The following is a 20,710-nucleotide window of genomic DNA, read 5'->3' on the forward strand; positions in this document are numbered from 1 at the left end:
GTTCTCTTTCATCCTGCGATCATTTGTCTCTCACTGTGCTGATGTCGCATTTTAATGAATTTTTAGCAATCTGAGTAATGCCAGATAACCAGACTCACAACTCCCCACAGCATGGCATGCTGTTCTCATTGCAGCACAAAAAATAAAAATCATATTTCCCTGTTCAGGTAGGAATTACATAAATTAGGAGAAGAAGGTAAAATGGGATTAGAAGCACCAGGCTACTCAATTTCATAAAATCTTTAATGACCATATAAATTAACCCTGGAAAGGCAAAAGGTCATCGACATCCATTTGCATACACTCTTCTATTTGCTTTTGATAAGCAGAGCTTTTATGCAGAGAACATGATACAATTAACCCTTCAAGAACCGTACAAAACGCAGCTCCGGACATTTTAAGTGTCAAGCATTAACTGAAAATTACACACTGCATAAAATTTTCATTGCAAATGCTATAGTGATTGAAAGGGGAAATCATGGCCCTCTCCACACCCCATGTTTTTTTAATAACGTTCTGACAGCAGAATGAAATATCCACTGTCATATGTAGCAGCTGAGCACCAAAAAAAAAAAGAAAAAATCGCTATTTAGTGCCTCACTTGCCAGCCATGCTCTACAACTATGAGAGCAGAAAACAACAGAGGGGGGCCAGTTCTGGGCTCAATGGGGGAAACTCCAAAAAAAAAACTAAGGGGAAAAACAAGGACGCTTAATACATTTGAAACCAGAGTTTGTTTCGACTGTTAAGTCCTCAAAGGCACCATACAAATCTCTTGATTCCATATTTGCACTTTGCCACTGCACAAAAGCAGAGGGGAGGTCCTTGGGGAGGGGTGGGTCATCGGAGGGTTTGGGGGCAGCTTCCCTTTCAATACATGTGGAAATTGTACTTGAAGAAGAAAGAATCAACCCTCCTCCTGGCTGTAGCCTGCTTTCACCTGTCGGTGATAATCACTGATCAAACCCAGGCTCCCTCCTCCCAGCAGGGGCCCAGGCTGGGTGGGGACAGCGGCCTGGCTCAGTTTGGGAGGCTGGGAGGCTGAGATCATGACTAGATTAGGCTGTGTCCCCGCCAAGTCCACACACGTGACGTGACATCCAGAGTCAGGCCCGCGACCTACGGACGGCCCGTGGCAGAAGGGATGCGAGAGTTCTTGGAGTAGATTTACTGGACCTCTCCCCCAGGGCTGGAAAATGAAGCATCAGAGTGCTACTGAATGTCCTTATCTGGAGGGGACAGAAAATTGTAAGGGCTATCGCCAACTCATGTTCATAAAACATTATGCGTCAGGAGAAGAAAACGAAGATTATGAAGGTACGAAAAGAAAAACTACAGTATCATCTGCGTCTCATCAGACAGTTTTTGCAGGATCCTCTTCTTCATGTTTCTGGTATGTGTCTTAAGTGTGAGAGAAATTCCCAGACAAGTTCTTCTATACATCACTGTGGTGTCTGACCTCAGCCTGACCCTGGCAACAGTTTGAGAAATCTGAATGTGAACAAAGACTCTGTGTCAGCAGCAGGGAGAGATTGTGGGATAGACTCTCCCCATCAACTTAATCGCAAACAGCAGTTCTGAGGCCATAACTTTGCACGGCTCCTCCAAGCCACAGCTCATAACCTCCAGAGGTGGATTTGCTGGCACTGCCTCTGCTTCTGTGACTGCCCACACTTTTCTTGTTCTTCCTTTGAAGTAGGCAGTCAATTAGCTCTAATGCTCCAGCAATTCAGACCTGTTTTGTGGTTTTGAAGGCGAAAGCTGTTTATTACAGGTAGGCTCTTTGGAGCCATAGAACTTGGCGAATTTTTAATCACGTAAAAAAGAATCAAAGGGTAACTTATGTACACCATAAAGTTTCCTACAAGTCAGAAGTAAAAAGTCACTTTCATTCTTAAAGAGAGTTTTTGAAATAAATTTGACATTCATTTTATAAATAGGCTTCAGAGTCAAGAGTATTCACATGGAGAAACCACTTTTTCTAGAAAACCTTGTAGGTTGGATTTGGGGTCAAGGGCAAGAGTTGGCTACATTCTATTGAATGATTTTCAAGTACCACATTTCATCAACTGTAAAATGCCATAAAATGTAAGATGCTTATGAAAAAAGGAAGACAATTTTATGAAAGAAGGAAAACAGCATATGACATTAAATGTATTAAAGGGATGTCTTAGAACTGAGGGAAATTACGTAAAATTCCAAAATAAGGATACTAAATTACATAAAATTCCCAAATAAAGATGCTAAAGCAGTTTTCATTTTCATCAATAAATTTCTTCAACATGTTACATGTTAATAATAATAATTATTAACATGTTAATAATAATGAAAGTATTATAGCATTTCATAATATTGTTGTATTCACACTGTATATATTTCAATTATTCTTTTGCTTCATGGAAAATAAAAACTATACTATTGACATGTTAAACTTTATGATATGAATGTAGTTATGCTTAAATGCACATTAGGGTACAGTAGAACTTCCCAATTTTCAGATAAATGATAAAACATTTTTATTTTAAAACATTTCAAAATAATAGGAAGAAGACAAAATAATACTATAGTCATATATACTATACAAGTACAGTACAGTTAACTTCCCCTAGCATTTTTATCATACTAAAATGATGATCTTATAAGTTACACATACACATAAACTATGTTTAAAAGAAAAGTTTTTGAATGAGTAGCTTATTTTCCTTTGAATAATAAAAAATGATTGGAAAATCACTATCAATTTATTCTACAAAATTATATAATTTCGAAGCAAATCGGCTTCAGTGACATGCCTCTGATCTGAACACCAGTTTTGCTTGGTTCCCATTGCTTTATTATACTTGGGTTTGGAAACCCTCTGAGTCTTCTAAGGAAAACACCACATGCTTTTTAAGCCCGTGTAAAGAGGAAGCAGAGGTTAGTGACTCAAACATCTGTAGTTTTTTTTAGGGAGCATCTATTCTAGATACTTGGCTTACAAGAATTCCTTCCTGGGCCCCTTCATTGTCTCCCTGTCCAGTCCCCACTCCCTCCAAATTTATCCTTTATATGATCTACTTAAATTTGACTTCTCTACTTAAAATCTTTCAGTGACTGCCATCACATAAAGAAAAAGCTCAATCTTCTGTACAGGGCAAGAATAGCCGGTCCTTGTCTACCAATCTGGTCTCATCTTTCTTCACTTCCTACCTAGCATTTAACTCTCAAGTATGGTGTTCTCAAATTTTACGGCACCAGAACCACCTGGAAGACTTGTTAAACCACAGATTGCTGGGCTCTATCCCTAGAACTTCTGACTTGGTAGGTTTAGAGTAAGGCCTGAGAATTTACATCTCTAAGTTCCCAGGTGATGCTAAAGCTTTTGGTCCAAGGACCACATTTTGTGCACCACTGTTTAGACACACGCAATAGTCATTAATGCTCTCTTCCTTCCTATAAGACATACCACTCTGTTTCTTTCTCTTATCTAGAACAACTTTTCTCCACTGTATAATCCCCATCTTTCCTTTAAGCCTAGCTTGGGAAATATCAGTTTCATCATACGTAAAGCTGGAGTTAATAATACCCACCTCATGGATTTGTTATAATGTATAAAAATCAGTCAGCACAGAGCAAAACACAAAATAAGTATTAAAAAAATGCTAACTGTATCATTATTAATTGCTTATTTCTCAAAAAAATCTTCCCTGAATATTGAACTAGGAGTAATGTTTCTGGATAAATTTCTTTTTCTTTTTCTTGTGCACTGGTGTCAAACAACTTACCGTAGTGTGTGGAAATTATCTGCGTATTACCTACTTTCTCTAATAGGTACACATTTATTGAAAACAGTGATTGTCTTATTTGTCACTGTGCCAGAAGCACCAGGATTAGTGCCTGGAATTACAGAAGGCAGGCAATACTTGTTAGTTGGAACACTGAGTTCCATTTGGGAAGCAAAATGGGGAAGAAAAGGAGAAGTCCAGACTCTATCCCATTCCTCTATTCCCCTTCAATAAAACCTAAAAGGAGTATTTGTTTGGTTTGGTTTGGTTTTGGTCTGGTTTGTTTTTTGCTTCACATCTTCTCTCTCGACTAAATCACATTCATTATTCAACCCTTTCCAGCCTGGCTTCACATCCATTCCTCTTCTCAAAGCCACCAATGACTTCCATGCTGTGAAATCCAATGGCCACTTTTCTGTTTGCATCTTACTTAACTTTGCTCAATAGATGTTACTACTCCTTTCTCCTTGAAAAACATCCCTTTCTTGAATTTCTTGGCATGAGACTATTGTGATTTTCGTTGTACCCCTCTGAAAGTTCCCCCTTATTCCCCTTTGCTGGGGCCTCCTCCATTAAAAATCTAAATATTGGAGTGTCTCCAGCATTTGTCCTAAGCCCTATTCTCTTATCTACAAAGAATGTCTGATTTGAGGAAAAATAATGATTTCCCTAGATGATTTCATCCAGATCCATTGCTTTAAATTTTATATCTCCATTTGGATGTCTGGAAGGCATATCAAACTTAATATGCCCAAATCAGAGCTCCTAATCCCCCTTCAACATACTTCACTTTGTTTCTCCCCAGTCTCCACCACCTCAGTTAATGGTACCACCATTCACAAAAAGCAAGAGTCATCACTGACTTCTTTCTTTCCTTCTCTTATGTACACAATCCATTGGCAAGTCCCATTAATTCCGATTCCAAAGTATTTGGCATACAGTAAATCCATCTATTTCTTTACATTTCCATTGCCAGTACCCTTAGTCACTTACCTGTATCTTGCAATGGTCTCAAAACTGGGGAAGACTTGCTCTTGCTTTCCCACAATTTATTCTGCATACCTTAATATAATAAAATCGAGCTATTCTCCTGTTTGAGGCCTGCCATGGCTTCCTACTTTGCTTAAAATAACATACATAACAACCCCTTACTGTGGTTGAAATAATCAGGCCTTGCCTACCTTTATGACGTCATCTTACATTGTTCTCCTCCCCACTCACTCATCTCTCTCCAGGTCAGCCTTCTTTCTCTTCACGGACTATCACCAACTTCTTCCCCTCCTCTGTCTGTAAAGCCTTTCCCCTAATTGGGTCCTTCTCATTATTTTGGACTCAGCTCACCTGGCATTTCCTCAGAGAACTTCTCTGACCACTGCTTCTAAGGTAGTGCATCACCTGTCACACAGGTGGGGTCCTCAGACTTTAGTGGGAATCACTGTCACCTGGAGGGCTTGTTAAACCACAGACTGCTGGGCCCCATCCTCAGTGTTTCTAATTCAGTAAGTCTGGGATGGGGCCTAAGAATCTGCATTCTTCCAAGTTCCCAGATTGGGCTGATGCTGCTTTTAAGGGGCCCACACTTTGGGAGACTCTGCGCTACACATTACCTCTTTTAATTCTTTTTTCACATTTGTTGCAATCTGAAAATAACATTTATTTCTATAGTAATATTGTCTAAAAATGAGAGAACTCATTTGCCTTACTTATAACCTATGCCCAACAGTTCCTGGCAATTTTGAGTTAAACTGGTGATTCCTAGTTTTCCTGCTTAGGGTAACTAGGTCTATGGTATGATGTCATCAATTAAAAGAGGAGAAGAAATGGTTTTGCAGAAAAGAGAAGTTCAATCTGGAATATGTTATATTTGACTTCCCTGTAGAACATTCCTATGAAAATATTCAGAAGGCATGGGAATATCTAAATATAAAGCTTCTCACAGAGGTTGACGTGAAGATGTACATTTTGTTTTGTTTTGTTTTGTTTTTTGTTTTTTGCGTTATGCGGGCCTCTCACTGTTGTGGCCTCTTCCGTTGCAGAGCACAGGCTCCGGACGCGCAGGCTCAGCGGCCATGGCTCACGGGCCCAGCCGCTCCGCGGCCTGTGGGATCTTCCTGGACCGGGGCACGAACCCGTGTCCCCTGCATCGGCAGGTGGACTTTCAACCACTGCACCACCAGGGAAGCCCGAAGATGTAAATTTTGGTGTCTTTTTTTTTTTACAAAACAATAAAGAGATGTATTGAGAGGGAGCGGTCTCCTTTTAGTCTAATATTTTTGTCATGGTCTTGATTTTTACCCTATTACTTTCAATCTAGTCATTAATGCAATTTTTTGATTGGCTTGAAGTGAAGAGGAAGAACTGAGTTTATGCTACTTTAGCTTAAATATGTTCTTTAGTTTTCTAGGGAAAAATAATATATAAAATGAAAAATAATTACTTATAAATAAAAAAGTATTCATGAGACACACATAGGTGAAGGTAAACTTAACTTTGAAGACTTTTTTAAGAGGGAAGTCCTGAGTTTATATTGGAGGAATGGTTTCATTTACAATTTTTTAAAAGTATTTCAATACCCCATTATGAATGTGAAGGACTTTTTTTTTTTTTTTTTTTTTTCTTTTTTTTGCGGTACGCGGGCCTCTCACTGCTGTGGCCTCTCCCGTTGCGGAGCACAGGCTCCGGACGGGCAGGCTCAGCGGCCATGGCTCACGGGCCCAGCCGCTCCGCGGCATGTGGGATCTTCCCGGACCGGGGCACGAACCCGTGTCCCCTGCATCGGCAGGCGGACTCTCAACCACTGCGCCACCAGGGAAGCCCCTGAAGGACTTTTTATAATCATGTTTTTGTTATTCTGTATAACACATTATTATTCCAACTGTATAAATCTGGAAACTGGAATCATGTTTATACAGCAGAAATAAATGAGGTGTGTTGTAGCAACATGGGTGAAATTCCCCTTAAATTATCTGAATATAATGCTCCTAAGAAGGCAGAGTCTCCACCTTTTACCACACACATAAGCACGCAAAGCACAGGAACTAGTGATTGTATTGACAGGGCAGTAAAAATCCAATCAGCTCATCAATTACCAAAACTAACTCCACCATCCAGGTTGTTTGACTTGGGGAAAACTAATACCCAGCTTATTGACATATACATTGTGTAAAACTGACCATTTAGGTAAAACTTCATTGTGTGTAAATGTAGATGTGAGAAATTATCCAGCATAAGTTACCTGTTCTTTAAGAAATTGCTTTACATATGCATCCAAATATTGGCTACATTTGATTTAATTTATTTATTATATACTGGGTTGGCCAAAAGGTTCGTTTGGGTTTTCGTCCGCGCTGGCAGAAAATCCGAACGAACTTTTTGGCCAAGCCAATATTTAATTTATTATATATAATATTGATATATTCTATATAGGATTTAAATGATTTGTATAAGGGATCTGATCAGTTCTAATTAGAGCAGTTCCAGAGATAGTTCATTACATAAATTATGGGAGTAACAAATGTAGCTCATTCAAGACAGACAAGAATAAGACCAATTACCTGAGGTCGCTCTCAACTGCTGCTCTGTAAGATCATCCTCACAGGTCCTGGCTCCCAAAGAGGCAGTTTCTGCAGAGGACATCAGAGTGAAAGGTAATCAGCATGCCATGTTCAGCTCTGCAGTGTCAGCCAGTATCACAAGAACCCAAAATTTGGCTTTCAAAGAGATAAGCCTCAGGCAGAACTCAGGTGAATCTCTGGCACACCTTACATCCTAGTGGCTGGAAAAATGAGCCCAGGGAGTGGCAAGATTAGATCTAATTCTCAATAATCAGCAGCACACAGTGAATTTAATAATACAGATAAAATATGGAAACAAGAAAGGCTCATTCTGATTTTTCCCACTTGGTTATTTGGCCAAGCCTACATGTTGTAATGACAATGGCACATTACATAAACTATGAGCATACTTTTACTTCTCTGTCAAGGTACCAAAAAAAAGAAAAAAAATACTCAATATATGGTAGCTGATGTGAGAGACCAAAGCAAAAAACAAGCACTTGAAGAAACCTGAAGAATATGTCCAAGTCATCAATAAATCCACATCTTTATTCTGATCTTTTAGGTGAGCTCCAGAGCAGAAGTGCCGGCAATGTTTGCTGTTTGCTAAACTTATCCCCAGACAGAAATCATAGGTTTCACCTAGCTCCATTCTTCCTTTGGGTTCCCTGTCGTAGGGAAATCTATAAAAAACAACTAGACTTCAGAAATCACTTTCCACACCGTATTCTTTCTCTACTGACTCAACACATGGCGTTGATTCCATTTTACAAAGTCTCTTGTCACGTCTGTTTCTCTCTTCTTCTGTCATCATCTCTTTCCTGACAGTTTCAATAGCCTCCACAACAATCTCTGGAATTCCATGTCTTTCCAATCTAATATCTCATAATATCTCAAGAGCTATCATTCAAGAAAGTAAAATTGCTTGAGTAAACATCATGACCCTAGCACTGGATTTTCAGTATATTACTTGACCTCTTTAAGCCCTGATTCCCTCATTTGTAGAATACAGATATAACTACATAAATAATCAACAACCATAAGAGAAAATAATCCAAATAAAGGGAAAATATGATATGGTCTTTTTTTTGTTTGTTTGTTTTTTGCGGTATGCGGGCCTCTCACTGTTGTGGCCTCTCTCATTGCGGAGCACAGGCTCCAGACGTGCAGGCTCAGCGGCCATGGCTTACGGGCCCAGCTGCTCCGCGGCATGTGGGATCTTCCCAGACCGGGGCACGAACCCGTGTCCCCTGCATCAGCAGGTGGACTCTCAACCACTGCGCCACCAGGGAAGCCCCTGATATGGTCTTTAAAATGAGAAAAGGCCGTATCTCGTTGAGAGGATAAAAAAGCAGTCACACAATCCTTACATTGTTAAATAGACTCAAGTTTATCTAATATTTCTAGGCAATAGCATCTGTGGTTGATTCTGAGGGCTTTAATTAAACAAATAATTAACCTTAAAATAGAAGTGCACACCAAAGCACTATTATTGCCTTCACTAGTTGTTTTTCCTGCTACATACAAAACCTTTGGCCTTTGATGGTAAACTATTTAAAAACAATACAATCATAATAAATACCCAGTGCCCTTTCCCAAACAACAACAACAACAAAAAAAAAACAATTATCTTGTAACTATATCTTAAATTAGTTTTGAAAAAAAGAATTTGTCATCAGTCTTTGCTTATAAATTAAGGAATAACTTCCAAAAACTCACAACATTCGTGTCCAATCAATATGTCTCTCAAGAAGGCCACTTCTTCCTCCTGGCAATCTCTCATACCTTTATTCCTTGATCAATATTGTTCCTTTTATATTTTGAATGTCTTGTTTTCTTCTCCTGTTAAACTCTCATTCTTCCCTCAATACCTAAAGCAAGTGTCACCTCCTCTGTGCTTTCATTAACAATTAGCTTATACATATGTCTCAGTACTTTTGATGTATTGTGATAACTTTTATATGATTCATGTCTATTTCCCCAAGAAACTGTGAGTTCCTTGAGAGCTTTCATTTTAAGAGATTCTCAACCTAGGACAAAGTGAGGCATATCAAAGTCACCTAGGATACCTTTATTCAAAATACTAAACCACACCCTATATCCTGAAACAGATGAATCTCAAGATGAGAATTTTATAAAAGCTTCCCAGAGCCTCAGAACTCTAAATTCAAAGCTTCCTCAATTATACCAAAAACAGAGAAGTCATCTTACATATATATGTGTGTGTATATATGTATATATATATATATATATATATATATAAACGTGTGTGTGTAAAACCATTTCTTCCCCTCTTTTCTAGCAAAAAACAATTCCATTTTATCAAAGAATCCTTACCATTTCACACACACACACACACACACACACACACACTTCAATGTATTAAATAGTCTTGTTCAAATAGATATCAGTAGTAGCTAAGTGAATTTGACCAAATGACTGCTACTCTTTAAAGATTCCTGAAAATAAAAAGAAAACAATGACATCTTATTAAGTTTGTATCTCTGCCAGATACTGTGGTAAACTATTTGTGTAAAAACAGTCATGTAACCCTCACAATAAAATCATGAGGTAATGCTTAATCTTCATTTTAAAAATCAGAAGCCTGGAGGCTCCAAGATGTTAAGGTCACTTGCCCCAGGTCCCGAAGTTTGAAACTGACAGAGCCTGAAATGAAACCCAGGTCAGTATGGTAAAAAAGTCTGAAATTTTGGATGTGTCCAGTTTTAATACCACAGTATTTAGAAGCTTATAAAGGTTTTCCTACCTTTGTAAAGGCCAGAAAACTAAGTGTGTGCATGTGGAGAGGGGTGGGAAGGAAGCGGGAAGAAAGCAACTTTTCACTAGTCCTGTGAAATTTCTGATATTTCATAAAAGATTACATTCTTTGAATATAAAATGTAACCAAATAATAGTTTGGTGCCACATTGAAATCCTTGCATTTAATAGTGATTTAAGGAAATGTGCAAAATGTCAAAACCAAAACAGTTATTTAATCTCACAAATTAGATCATGTGGCACTTGGAGACTACTCCGAAGAGAGTGACTTGTGCAAATAATTTTATAAAGGAATGTAGTGCAGTATGCCACAGAATTCTTTCTAGATCCTCAACAATAGTGCCTCCTTTATACAAATGATATAAATATTTTAATAAAGGACATTTTAACTTATCAAATAAACTGATTATAGTTTTCTGCCTGTGTTAAATGACATGTTTAAAGCCTACTAATGATACTTAGCATCTTTCAATATTTCACTTTAATAATTGCTCTGTAATAACAAATCTGACTGTTGTTAACATGATCTGTCTCTTTTGCTGGTGATTTAATTAGATTATTAACTTGTGTTCTCTAGCACCTGACCTTTCTTATTTAATACTCTTTAAAAATAAGACCACTGGGACTTCCCTGGTGGTGCAGTGGTTAAGAACCCACCTGCCAATACAGGGGACATGGGTTCAAGCCCTGGTCCGGGAAGATTCCACATGCTGTGGAGCAACTAAACCCATGCACCACAACTACTGAGCTTGCACTGTAGAGCCTGCAAGCCACAACTACTGAGCCCACGTGCCACAACTACTGAAGCCTGCGCGGCTAAAGCCCGTGCTCCACAACAAGAGAAGACATCGCAATGAGAAGCCTGCGCACCGCAATGAAGAGTAACCCCTGCTTGCCGCAACTAGAGAAAGCCTGCGTGCAGCAACGAAGACGCAATGCAGCCAAAAATAAAATAAATTTATTAAAAAAAAATAAGACCACTGATAATTCATTCAGTATTCTACTCTATTCTGTCAATTTTGTGATGATACACATTTGAAAATGATACCAAATTATTTTTATTAACACAAGGTAGGAGTAATTGCTGCATTTTCTGAGGAATAGTATATTAATTAGCACAATCACCATCACTACCACCAACATTTTACAGCATTTGCTTTGTGCCAGGTACTGACTGATGCTCTTTATATGTGTTAGGACACCTCAAGCAAGAGGCGGAGCTATGATTCGAACCCATATAGCTTTATTCAGGAATAGCTCTCTTAACCACAATGATATACTGAACCATATTTTTTAAATCCTAAAAGTGGCTTTCTTTCTGATTCTGTAATTATTTCTCATTTCCCTTTTTTCTCATTTGACCTGAGTTCTGCTAATCACCTTTTCCCTTACCCCAAACCAAATGGTTACATCTCCAGAGACAATGCTTAAAACCTAAATTTTGGGCTTCCCTGGTGGCGCAGTGGTTGAGAGTCCGCCTGCTGATGCAGGGTACACGGGTTCGTGCCCTGGTCTGGGAGGATCCCACATGCCGCGGAGTGGCTGGGCCCGTGAGCCATGGCCGCTGAGCCTGCGCATCCGGAGCCTGTGCTCCGCAACGGGAGAGGCCGCAGCGGTGAGAGGTCCGCGTACCGCAAACAAACAAAAAAACCTAAATTTTTAGGGTTCTTACTCCTTTTAATTATGAGAATGAAAGCCCCCACCACTCTCTCTTTTTTTGTCCTGCCACACCTACTCATAAGCTTGTCCACCTCACTACTCCTTTTTTCCTTCCCTTGTTTGAATAATATTTATTCTGTAAGTTAACTGATAACTTTCAGGCATTCAATCTTAGTTCAAAAGTCATCAAGTTCTTAGCTGGCAAATCTTGATTTTTTTTTCCCCTGCAAATTGGAATAATACTTTAAAAAAACTATATAATCCATACAAATCTAATGATCAGGGCAAGATCTGGAATTTTTAATTTTTTAAAGCAGTCTAGATACACAAACAGAGAATTCTAAGTTTAAGATTGCTGTCATTTGGGAATAAATCTAATCTAATCTGCACTTGATTATTGCAGCAGCCCCGTGCTTTTTATATTCTTATCAGCAAATCTGGGAAGCGTTTGGCACAAGTTCAGTGGAAGTTGGAATTTTTAAAATAATGGTTGAATGTTTAAGTTGCTAAGTATAGTACTAAGATAGTATTTGCTTACAAAACGTCCATGTCTCAACCCCTCCCATTGATATGTTAATGCATTAAATAATCAAGTGCATCACTATTTTTAGTAAAATGTTTAGCACATAAAATAAAAAATACACCACCAAACAGAGTAAATATTAAGCTAATTGGTCTAAAGTAATAAAGAGAAAGAAAAACATTTTCTGTAGTCCTAGGTCCTAGATAACATTTTGAGTTCCACTTTACTTTCATCCATTAAAAAATATATATATATATATATATACATATATATATATATATGCCTATTCTTATTTTATAATTGGAGAATAAGACCAAATTCTGAAAGAGAATCCACAAATTTCAACAGCCCTTCTAGCTCCTCCCCCCATTTTTTGAAGTCCCTCCTCTCTCTACCTCAGCTCTGTGACTCATTGTAAAAGGTATCTTACAGACTGGGAATACAGAGAAGATACTTGCAGCTCTCTAGTTTCAAAATAATAAGTGAATACTTGTTGGAAACCTGTTAGGTGCTAAGCACGTAACATGCATTTCCTTACTCCATCCTCACAGTAAATCTGTCACAGAAAAGCCATTGCTTTTACGGAAGAGATGAGATATCAAAGCTCAGTTTGTCCAAAGGCACAGAGTGGCAGAAGGTAGGATTTCAACTGAGTGAGTCTGATTCCAAAGCTCTGGACTCTCCCCTGGACAGGGGTGCCTCCAGCCAGCCCCCAGGACTCCTGGGCCAGGAAGCCTAAAAACTTCGAGTTTCCTACCTCCTAAAAAAACAGCTCAAACCCCTTCAAAGCAGATTCACCATAACAAGATCAATATTTAGAAGAGCACATCAAATTCAACATTTATTACTACCATGGTAGTTCACATTTTAATAAAAACCTCTGGACTTGCTTGTGTGTTGCAAAAGAGAAGCCTGTTTCCAGTTGAAGCAAGTTTGCAATTAAAAATGGTTTCAAGTGGTCTTCTCCATCCTTTTCCTATGTGGATACAAAGAGTGTGCTTCTAAAAAAGCTAAGCAACTCAGCATGTTACCAAATGGTTTTGAGTAACCAAGCAACATCATCATTGTTGATCTGCAGTGCTTTCTCTTAAATTAGTTCTTCTAGGCAGTAATAGATTGAAGTGCATTGGATGCTCCAGTGTCAATTACCTGAATGGGGCTGGATTTGTAATTTTTTACTTTCTGAAAAAGTAAAGCTCCTTTGCCCTGCCCTGTCTGGTTTTACCCAGAAGTTATTTTTATATAGTAAGGCAGTAGTATCTCCTGGGGCCTCCCGGCCAGGAATGTGTGATCACTTCTTTCTGCTTCTTGAATCATCTATGACCTCAGTGTAATGGGACCTAAAATAATTTAATAAGTTCCTGATATCAATTAGTTTCAATAAATTACTCATACATCTTCTTAAGGTCTCACATTTTAAAGTGCTGTTACTGAAATATTTTTTCTTAAATTTACTAATGCCTAATACATCTCTCCATATAAGATTCTATTTTATTTGATTATTTTGAAAGGAAAAGATTGAACTTCTCGTATAATTTAGGGATAATAGCACATTCCCATCTATCAACCAGTTGCCCAGTTATCTAGACGCGAGTCCTTATAGGATTTGTGACAATCTCTCTTTATATTGTCTAAAACGATTTTCATTCCTTAGCATACTATGCTGGCTTGGCTAGGTTTCTCATTAACACAGGGACACGTCTTGTCCACACACGGATCCCTAGCCTACCCAGTCGGAACATGTGGAACACTGCCTACTTATTTCAACACTTCGTTTTCTATCTCATAGCTAGTTTTTCATCCTTTACTTTCTACTCCACAGTTGCCAAGTTTTCTGAATAGCCTCATATTAGGTTAAAAGCCTTGCAAAGTTATTTTTTAAAATAGAAAAGAAAATAAATGTTTAGTCAGCAGGGCATCTTTATCACGATTTCCTTTAACTCTATCAAAGACCCCTTACAAGGGTATTGTTTACTCTAAGGGAAGTTGCATTCCTTTATCTCAGTCATTATTTGGTTCTTAGAAATTTCTACAACTTCTCTCACACTTTCACCTCAAAGACTTCTGTAATGATAGGTGCTTCCCTCAAAGACTGCATTGTTTTAAAATTACTGCAACAATACTAGAGTTGAATCAGTTTCACAACTTAAAAAAATGTTTTCTGGGGCTTCCCTGGTGGCGCAGTGGTTGAGAGTCCGCCTGCCAATGCAGGGGACGCGGGTTCGTGCCCCGGTCCGGGAGGATCCCACGTGCCGCGGAGCGGCTGGGCCTGTGAGCCATGGCCACTGAGCCTACGCGTCCGCAAACGCAGCCTGCGCGTCCGGAGCCTGTGCTCCGCAACGGGAGAGGCCACAACAGTGAGAGGCCTGCGTACCAAAAAATAAAAAAAAAAAAAAAATGTTTTCTGGACTCTGCAATGATAATCTGCGATGATTTCATCATTCCCAAGATTTTACTTCAATCATATTCAATGAGTTACTTGGGCATGCTTCTTTGGAACCATTATCCATGAAACCATCATTCACTCTGGCTGTGGAGAACCAGAGAAAGTAACCCTGTGTTGAAATAATAGTCATTTTTTAAAAAACTATTTGAGAGTCATTCTGTTTGCTTGAAATTTTGAGCAAAGATAAAAGATAAGAAATCAGTAACATAAAAATAGCCCACTTCTGCTATAGCTAAGTGGCCCTTAGAAGCCTATGTTGTTCAAAAACAATTTCATTTGAAGAATATTGACTACTCCTATGTATATGTTTGTGCTAGGGAAAAACAAAAAAACAAAAAACAAAAAAAACAACCATGGACTTAAGAAACAAACACACTCAGGCTTGAATCCCAGCTCCACCACTTTCTAACTACTTGAAGAAGCAAGTTACTTAGCTTCCCTGAAATTCAGGATCCTATATGTGAAAATGGAAACAAAAATACCCAGATTTCAGGGGATAATAAGAAGTAATGTTAATAAATATATAAAGCATCTAGTACTGAGTAATTAGTAGATGTGTTCACAGATGATTCTTCTCTGGCTTGGTCCACACTGCTGAACAGAAGTTATTCAAAGAAGAGACTACATCAATTTGGTATATTGACATTTTAGATTATAGTTATATGTAATGGACTCTCTGTCCATCAGTTAAGTGTTTTAAGCCTTTAAAAGATCACTATTATTTGTGTAGATATTTTAGAAATAGCAAATGTTAACAAGACTAAACATTGGTTTCCTAAGCAGCATAGTTTGTAAGTTCTTTTTTTTTTTTTTATCCCTAAGCAAATTTTACATATGCTGCAATAAAAGTGGTATGTGAACCACATTGTAAAGACTGTTCAGTTCACAGTAGTTTGGCCATTTACAAAAGGTATAATGAAGGAGATGAACTCAAAGGAGTTGTGGTGATGGACAAGTCAGCCCTAGGTTTTCCCTAGCAAGAGAGGGATCCTCCCCTCCCCAATTCCAAACTCCCACCATCAGTATAATATTAAGAGAAAAACTCAACCAGAAGTCAAATCTCAGAATACAGGTCTGCAAATGTGGCATTCTCCAAAAATCAAAAAATCTCCATTTATACACAAACATTGGGTCAAGTAATTTTCTAGACTATTCCTTACACTGCAGTCACCTAAATCATACGACCTACTGAGAACATCATCAAAGCACAAAACATTTATTTTTTTTCTCCGAAGCAATCCCTAATGAACCGAAGACAGTACGTTAGAGCTTTCACAAAGCCAAGTTAAGTGAGAAAGGTAAAAAAATAAGAATTAAAACTCTGCTTCAATCCATGTAGATTTAAACTGATCTATTAGCATTTTGGAGCCAGTCTTCCTATTATAAAGTGAGGATAAAGTGGTCTGTTCTGCTTGCCTCACAAAGTCACCGTAAGGATGAAGTAGAACTTGTTATCATCACCTCCAGGTGATCATGCAAGACAGGGAAATACAATCTTTGTACTACACTTTCTAAATATTGAACGTCTTAAATACGCCGACATGGAAGGCACCACTACTACTTATAATAAACGATCCTATACAGTTATATATATGGGGGAAATGATTGCTTCCCATGTGCAGGCTTATTTATTTTGTGAATTATACATGGCCATAAAAGAAAATCCTCAGATGACTAAATCAATTCTTTTTATCAACACTGTAATTGTTGAAATAAATTTATCAATAACCTAAGATGGAGAAGTTCCCTAAATTATATGTAAATAATCCTCGGGTTATTACTGTTCAGAGTTTTCTACATTTCACCACATTAGGAAAGGTCAAATTTATATAATCCTATAGCCCAAATTATACTTACAAGAATTGACCTGGGCAATGATGGATACAAATATAAGTAAAATAAATCTGGAGAAGGAAAGTTAGTGAAAGTATGCATAGTCCCAGAAAAGGAAGATTAGAAAGGCTAGGCTGAAGCCAAGAAGGAAAAATGTACTATTGGAACCTGCTATGAATTTTCAAGACAATACTTATGCGTACCCATGAAATGTTTATTTAATAAATCACTCATTAATGAGCAGATTGATGAGATTTGGCACATTGTTTCTTTGGACTGTATTAGTGGCAGAAAAAATGGTTTCTGAGACACAGCCAATTTTTTTCTTCTTTGTCTGGATGCAAGTATTGCAAAGGGTCCCTTGATCTGGGCAAAGTGAGTGTTTTAAGCAGGAGATGCCATGATCATATTTGCATCTTTGGGATGCTATGCAGGGGATGGAATGGAGGAGGAAGAGTTCGGTTGTTTAAAAAAAAAAAAGGACACTGGAACATTCATTGTACTTCCATCTATTACCTTCTAGAAGAAATCATGGATTAAAGGAAGAATAGTGATTCTATTGGAGAGAAAAGGAATGTTAAAACATCCAAGATTGGGGTAAGAGAAAAGATGATGAGCTCAATTTTGGACATGAATTAGAGGAGAGCTGATGAGTAAACATTTAAGTTTCTGAAACTAGATTCTAGAAGAGAAGTCTGAGTTGAAAATCATTTGGAAGAAGTCATAACTAATACTAGTGAGTAGATGGCACTCTTGAGGAAGAACACATAGCATACAGAAGAGGACAGCTGAGGACAGAACCCTAAGGAAGGAAAATTAAGAAGCAAGTGGCTTGAAGATTACTGAAAGAATACAAAAGATGATGATGGAGAACAAAGAGGTAGGCACAAGACCCTGGAGTGATCGGTAAAACAGTGACCAAAGGACTTTCCAGAGGTTTGAGGCACAGCATAAAATTACACAGAGAAGTAAAATAAGGCCCTGGTGATATTGTGAGAGATAATGGTGAAAGAGGCAGTAGAGGGATGGTACATACTTCATAGAAGGAGTAGATAGAACTTGCTGATGGGTCTGATGAGGAAAGTGACAGAAGACGACGGATCAAAGATGATTCCAATGTTTTTTGCCCAAGAAATTAGAGGAATGGAGAGCCTGTTTACTGAGATGAGGAAAAGTGCAGGTGGAACAAGTTGGGAGCGAGGAGAAGGTTTGGAATCAGTAATTTGGAAAATGTTTGGATTGAGATGATTTGTTTATATACCTAAGTAAAGGTGTCAAGTAGGTAAGTGTGGCAGTGGGGGCAGAGAGGAGAGGGCGAGGGAAAGAGAGAAGGAAAAGGAGAAGGAGATGTAGGAAGGAAGGGAAGGAGGGAGGGAGGGAGGAAGGAAGGAAGAGGTCAACATATAGATGCTCATTTAAGTCCTTGAGATGAGATTGAATAATATCACCTAGAGGATACATGAGGGTACATGACTGAACCCAGGATACACGCTTACACAGGACACATCAAAGGAGGGGATGCTGTGAGCAGTCCACTCCAGCAGGGCAAAGCACTTTATCCTTGACATTGTTTAGAATTGCCAGTGCGTGGTAAAAATAATCATCAAGCAGGCTAAACTTTAGTCAGTTTTATTACTGTTTTTAAATTCCTATAGGAATGCTGCCACTTTATTGCCTGAACGGGGGTGGAATAGTCACACTATCCCCTCCTCAAATAAGAAGAAACCAGTGAAGAAGACTGAGCAAGACCAGTCCATGAAGTAGAAGATCCGGAGAGAATGGGGTATGGAAGCCTCATGAAAGAGCCATTTCAAAAAGAAGGGAGAGGTGAACTTGTTAAAAGTTGCTGGTTGGTCAGATGAGAATTAGGAATTGACCATGATGTTCGCCGAAGAATGGGTGCTTAGAGTCTTTGACCAGAGCTTCTTCTGAGGAGTGGTGAAGGCAAATGCCCCCTGAACGTGGGTATAAGAGAGAATGAAGACAGATGAATTGGAGGAGTCAAGAGCAGACGATTCTCTGAGGCGTTTTGCTGTAAAAAGGATCAGAGAAATGGGACAGCATGCGGAGGTGGCTGGGGCATCATGGGAGGGTTTTTTTGTGGGTTTTTTTGTTTTTTTTTTTTTGCGGTACGCGGCCCTCTCACTGTTGTGGCCTCTCCCGTTGCAGAGCACAGGCTCTGGACGCGCAGGCTCAGCTGCCATGGCTCACGGGCCCAGCCGCTCCGCGGCATGAGGGATCTTCCCGGACCGGGGAGTGAACCCGTGTCCCCTGCATCGGCAGGTGGACTCTCAACCACTGCGCCACCAAGGAAGCCCACGTGGGAGGGTTTTTGTTTTTGTTCTTGTTTTTATGTAGAGTGATGTAGAGAATGTCAGTACGAGGATGGTGATGAGCTAGTGGTGAGGGAAAATTAATGATGCAGAAGACAGTGAGGCAGTGACAAGTGTCAGATGATGGATCTCATAGCATCCAGATGGGTGTGGATTTCTGAAGCAAGTGTGAACGGGGATAGAAGTCAAATGATCACGGAAGTCAATGGAAGTTAGGTTAGAACTTAACCTCATAGAAGCTGGAGGCTGTCACGATCATGACAAAAGTTGGGGATGAGAGTTGGGGGAGTACAAAGTTACAGAGGAGAGTTAAGAGGTGTCAAAATGAATGAGAATGTTGTAAAACAGGGACTAGAAAAGAGGGCCAGATAGCAAAAGCCATTTTGTTTTAGCATATAAAATATTCCTATTGTCCTTTTTTGTGATACCCAATGACAGAAACCATTTTTGCTGAGTAAAGATTTGACCAGTAATCCTATCTAGCTATGAGCCAGGACCACTACTTTTTCCTTGTAGATACTATGGAGGCCATGTAAGCAATAAAATTATTATCAACAAAAATGAAAACCTTGCAGAACATAAACGCTCTCCTATTAAACGCTTAGATTAAGTTTTAGGGCAACACCATCACATTGTATTTTTCATAATCTTTCTAAGTTTGATCAAAAAAACTTACATGTGATGCACATAGCAGATGAATTTTAGGATTTTGGTACAAGGTGATGAAAATATCTCAGAAATGTATGATTACTTGGTCCATTAAGTTTGTTGTCATGGCTAAGTAGATGAAATAACTCATGATCATTACTAATGGAAAAGGTGATGTATAGGGCTTCCCTGGTGGCACAGTGGTTGAGAGTCTGCCTGCCGATGCAGGGGACACGGGTTCGTGCCCCGGTCTGGGAAGATCCCACATGCCGCGGAGAGGCTGGGCCCGTGAGCCATGGCCGCTGAGCCTGAGCGTCCAGAGCCTGTGCTCCACAACGGGAGAGGCCACAACAGTGAGAGGCTCGTGTACCGCAAAAAAAAAAAAAAAAAAAAGGGTGATGTATAAACTAAAACCAAATTATCGTAAACATCTTATGATTAAACCAAACCAAAAAATAATTCTGCAAAAATTTAAAGATATCGCTATTCTAAAATACATGATAATGGCAAACAGGAAAAGTGAACTTTAATACGTGTGGACACTTCACAAATGATGACCAGAATTCAAATACACGAAGGGGCAAAATAAACAAAAAGCCCTAAATATGGTCACCTTAAAAAAATAAAAGGTATGTTGGGGGAAGGAGGGGGAGGAATCTCGTGGTAAAAAAATAAAAAGTAACTTTTTCTTTTATCTCACTTCTACAAACTATAAATGAAAACATCTTTAATGTGGTAAGTAATTTGAGCCAAATGTAGAATTCCCTTTTGAGGATTTTTAACATTGATATTTTTAAGGATGTAGAAAGGAGAGCCATATATGTTTGACCCAATAAAATAAGTAATATGGGAATGAATTTCATCTTTTTTATGGCTAATACTTTCTAGCTTTTCTATACACTATACATTTCTTTACCCCGATCTTCACAATCCGTTCTCAAGAGGCAACAGAACTCTATCGCCCCAAATACTCTAGAACTCTTTCCAGAATAAAGAAAACAGACCTCTAATTTGCAGATCTGTGTCTGCTTTTTTGCAGCTACACTATGAATTGTTGAGAAGTATCTCTTTATAGTCACAAAATTAGAATGTAACAGGGCAAAGCCAAATGGAATCAATTTTCATTTGTTCCAATTCAACCCTCTCCCACCCCCCACACCCCGTCTCCTCTG

At 38.8% G+C, this 20,710-nt stretch overlaps 1 protein-coding gene across 5 annotated transcripts in view; it reads right to left on the reverse strand.

Moving 5' to 3' along the window:
• ZFHX4 (zinc finger homeobox 4) overlaps window positions 1-20,710 on the reverse strand; it is a 180,380-nt gene that overhangs the window by 23,774 nt on the left and 135,896 nt on the right. For all 5 annotated transcript variants that reach the window (XM_079902156.1, XM_079902159.1, XM_079902158.1 and 2 more), the window contains exon 5: window positions 7,319-7,387. In XM_079902156.1, coding sequence (XP_079758282.1) covers window positions 7,319-7,387 — 69 coding nt within the window. The remainder of the gene's footprint in view (window positions 1-7,318; window positions 7,388-20,710) is intronic.

The sequence above is a fragment of the Stenella coeruleoalba genome (genome assembly GCF_951394435.1).
Source record: "Stenella coeruleoalba genome assembly, chromosome: 17".
In the NCBI taxonomy this organism is placed as follows: Eukaryota; Metazoa; Chordata; class Mammalia; order Artiodactyla; family Delphinidae; genus Stenella; species Stenella coeruleoalba.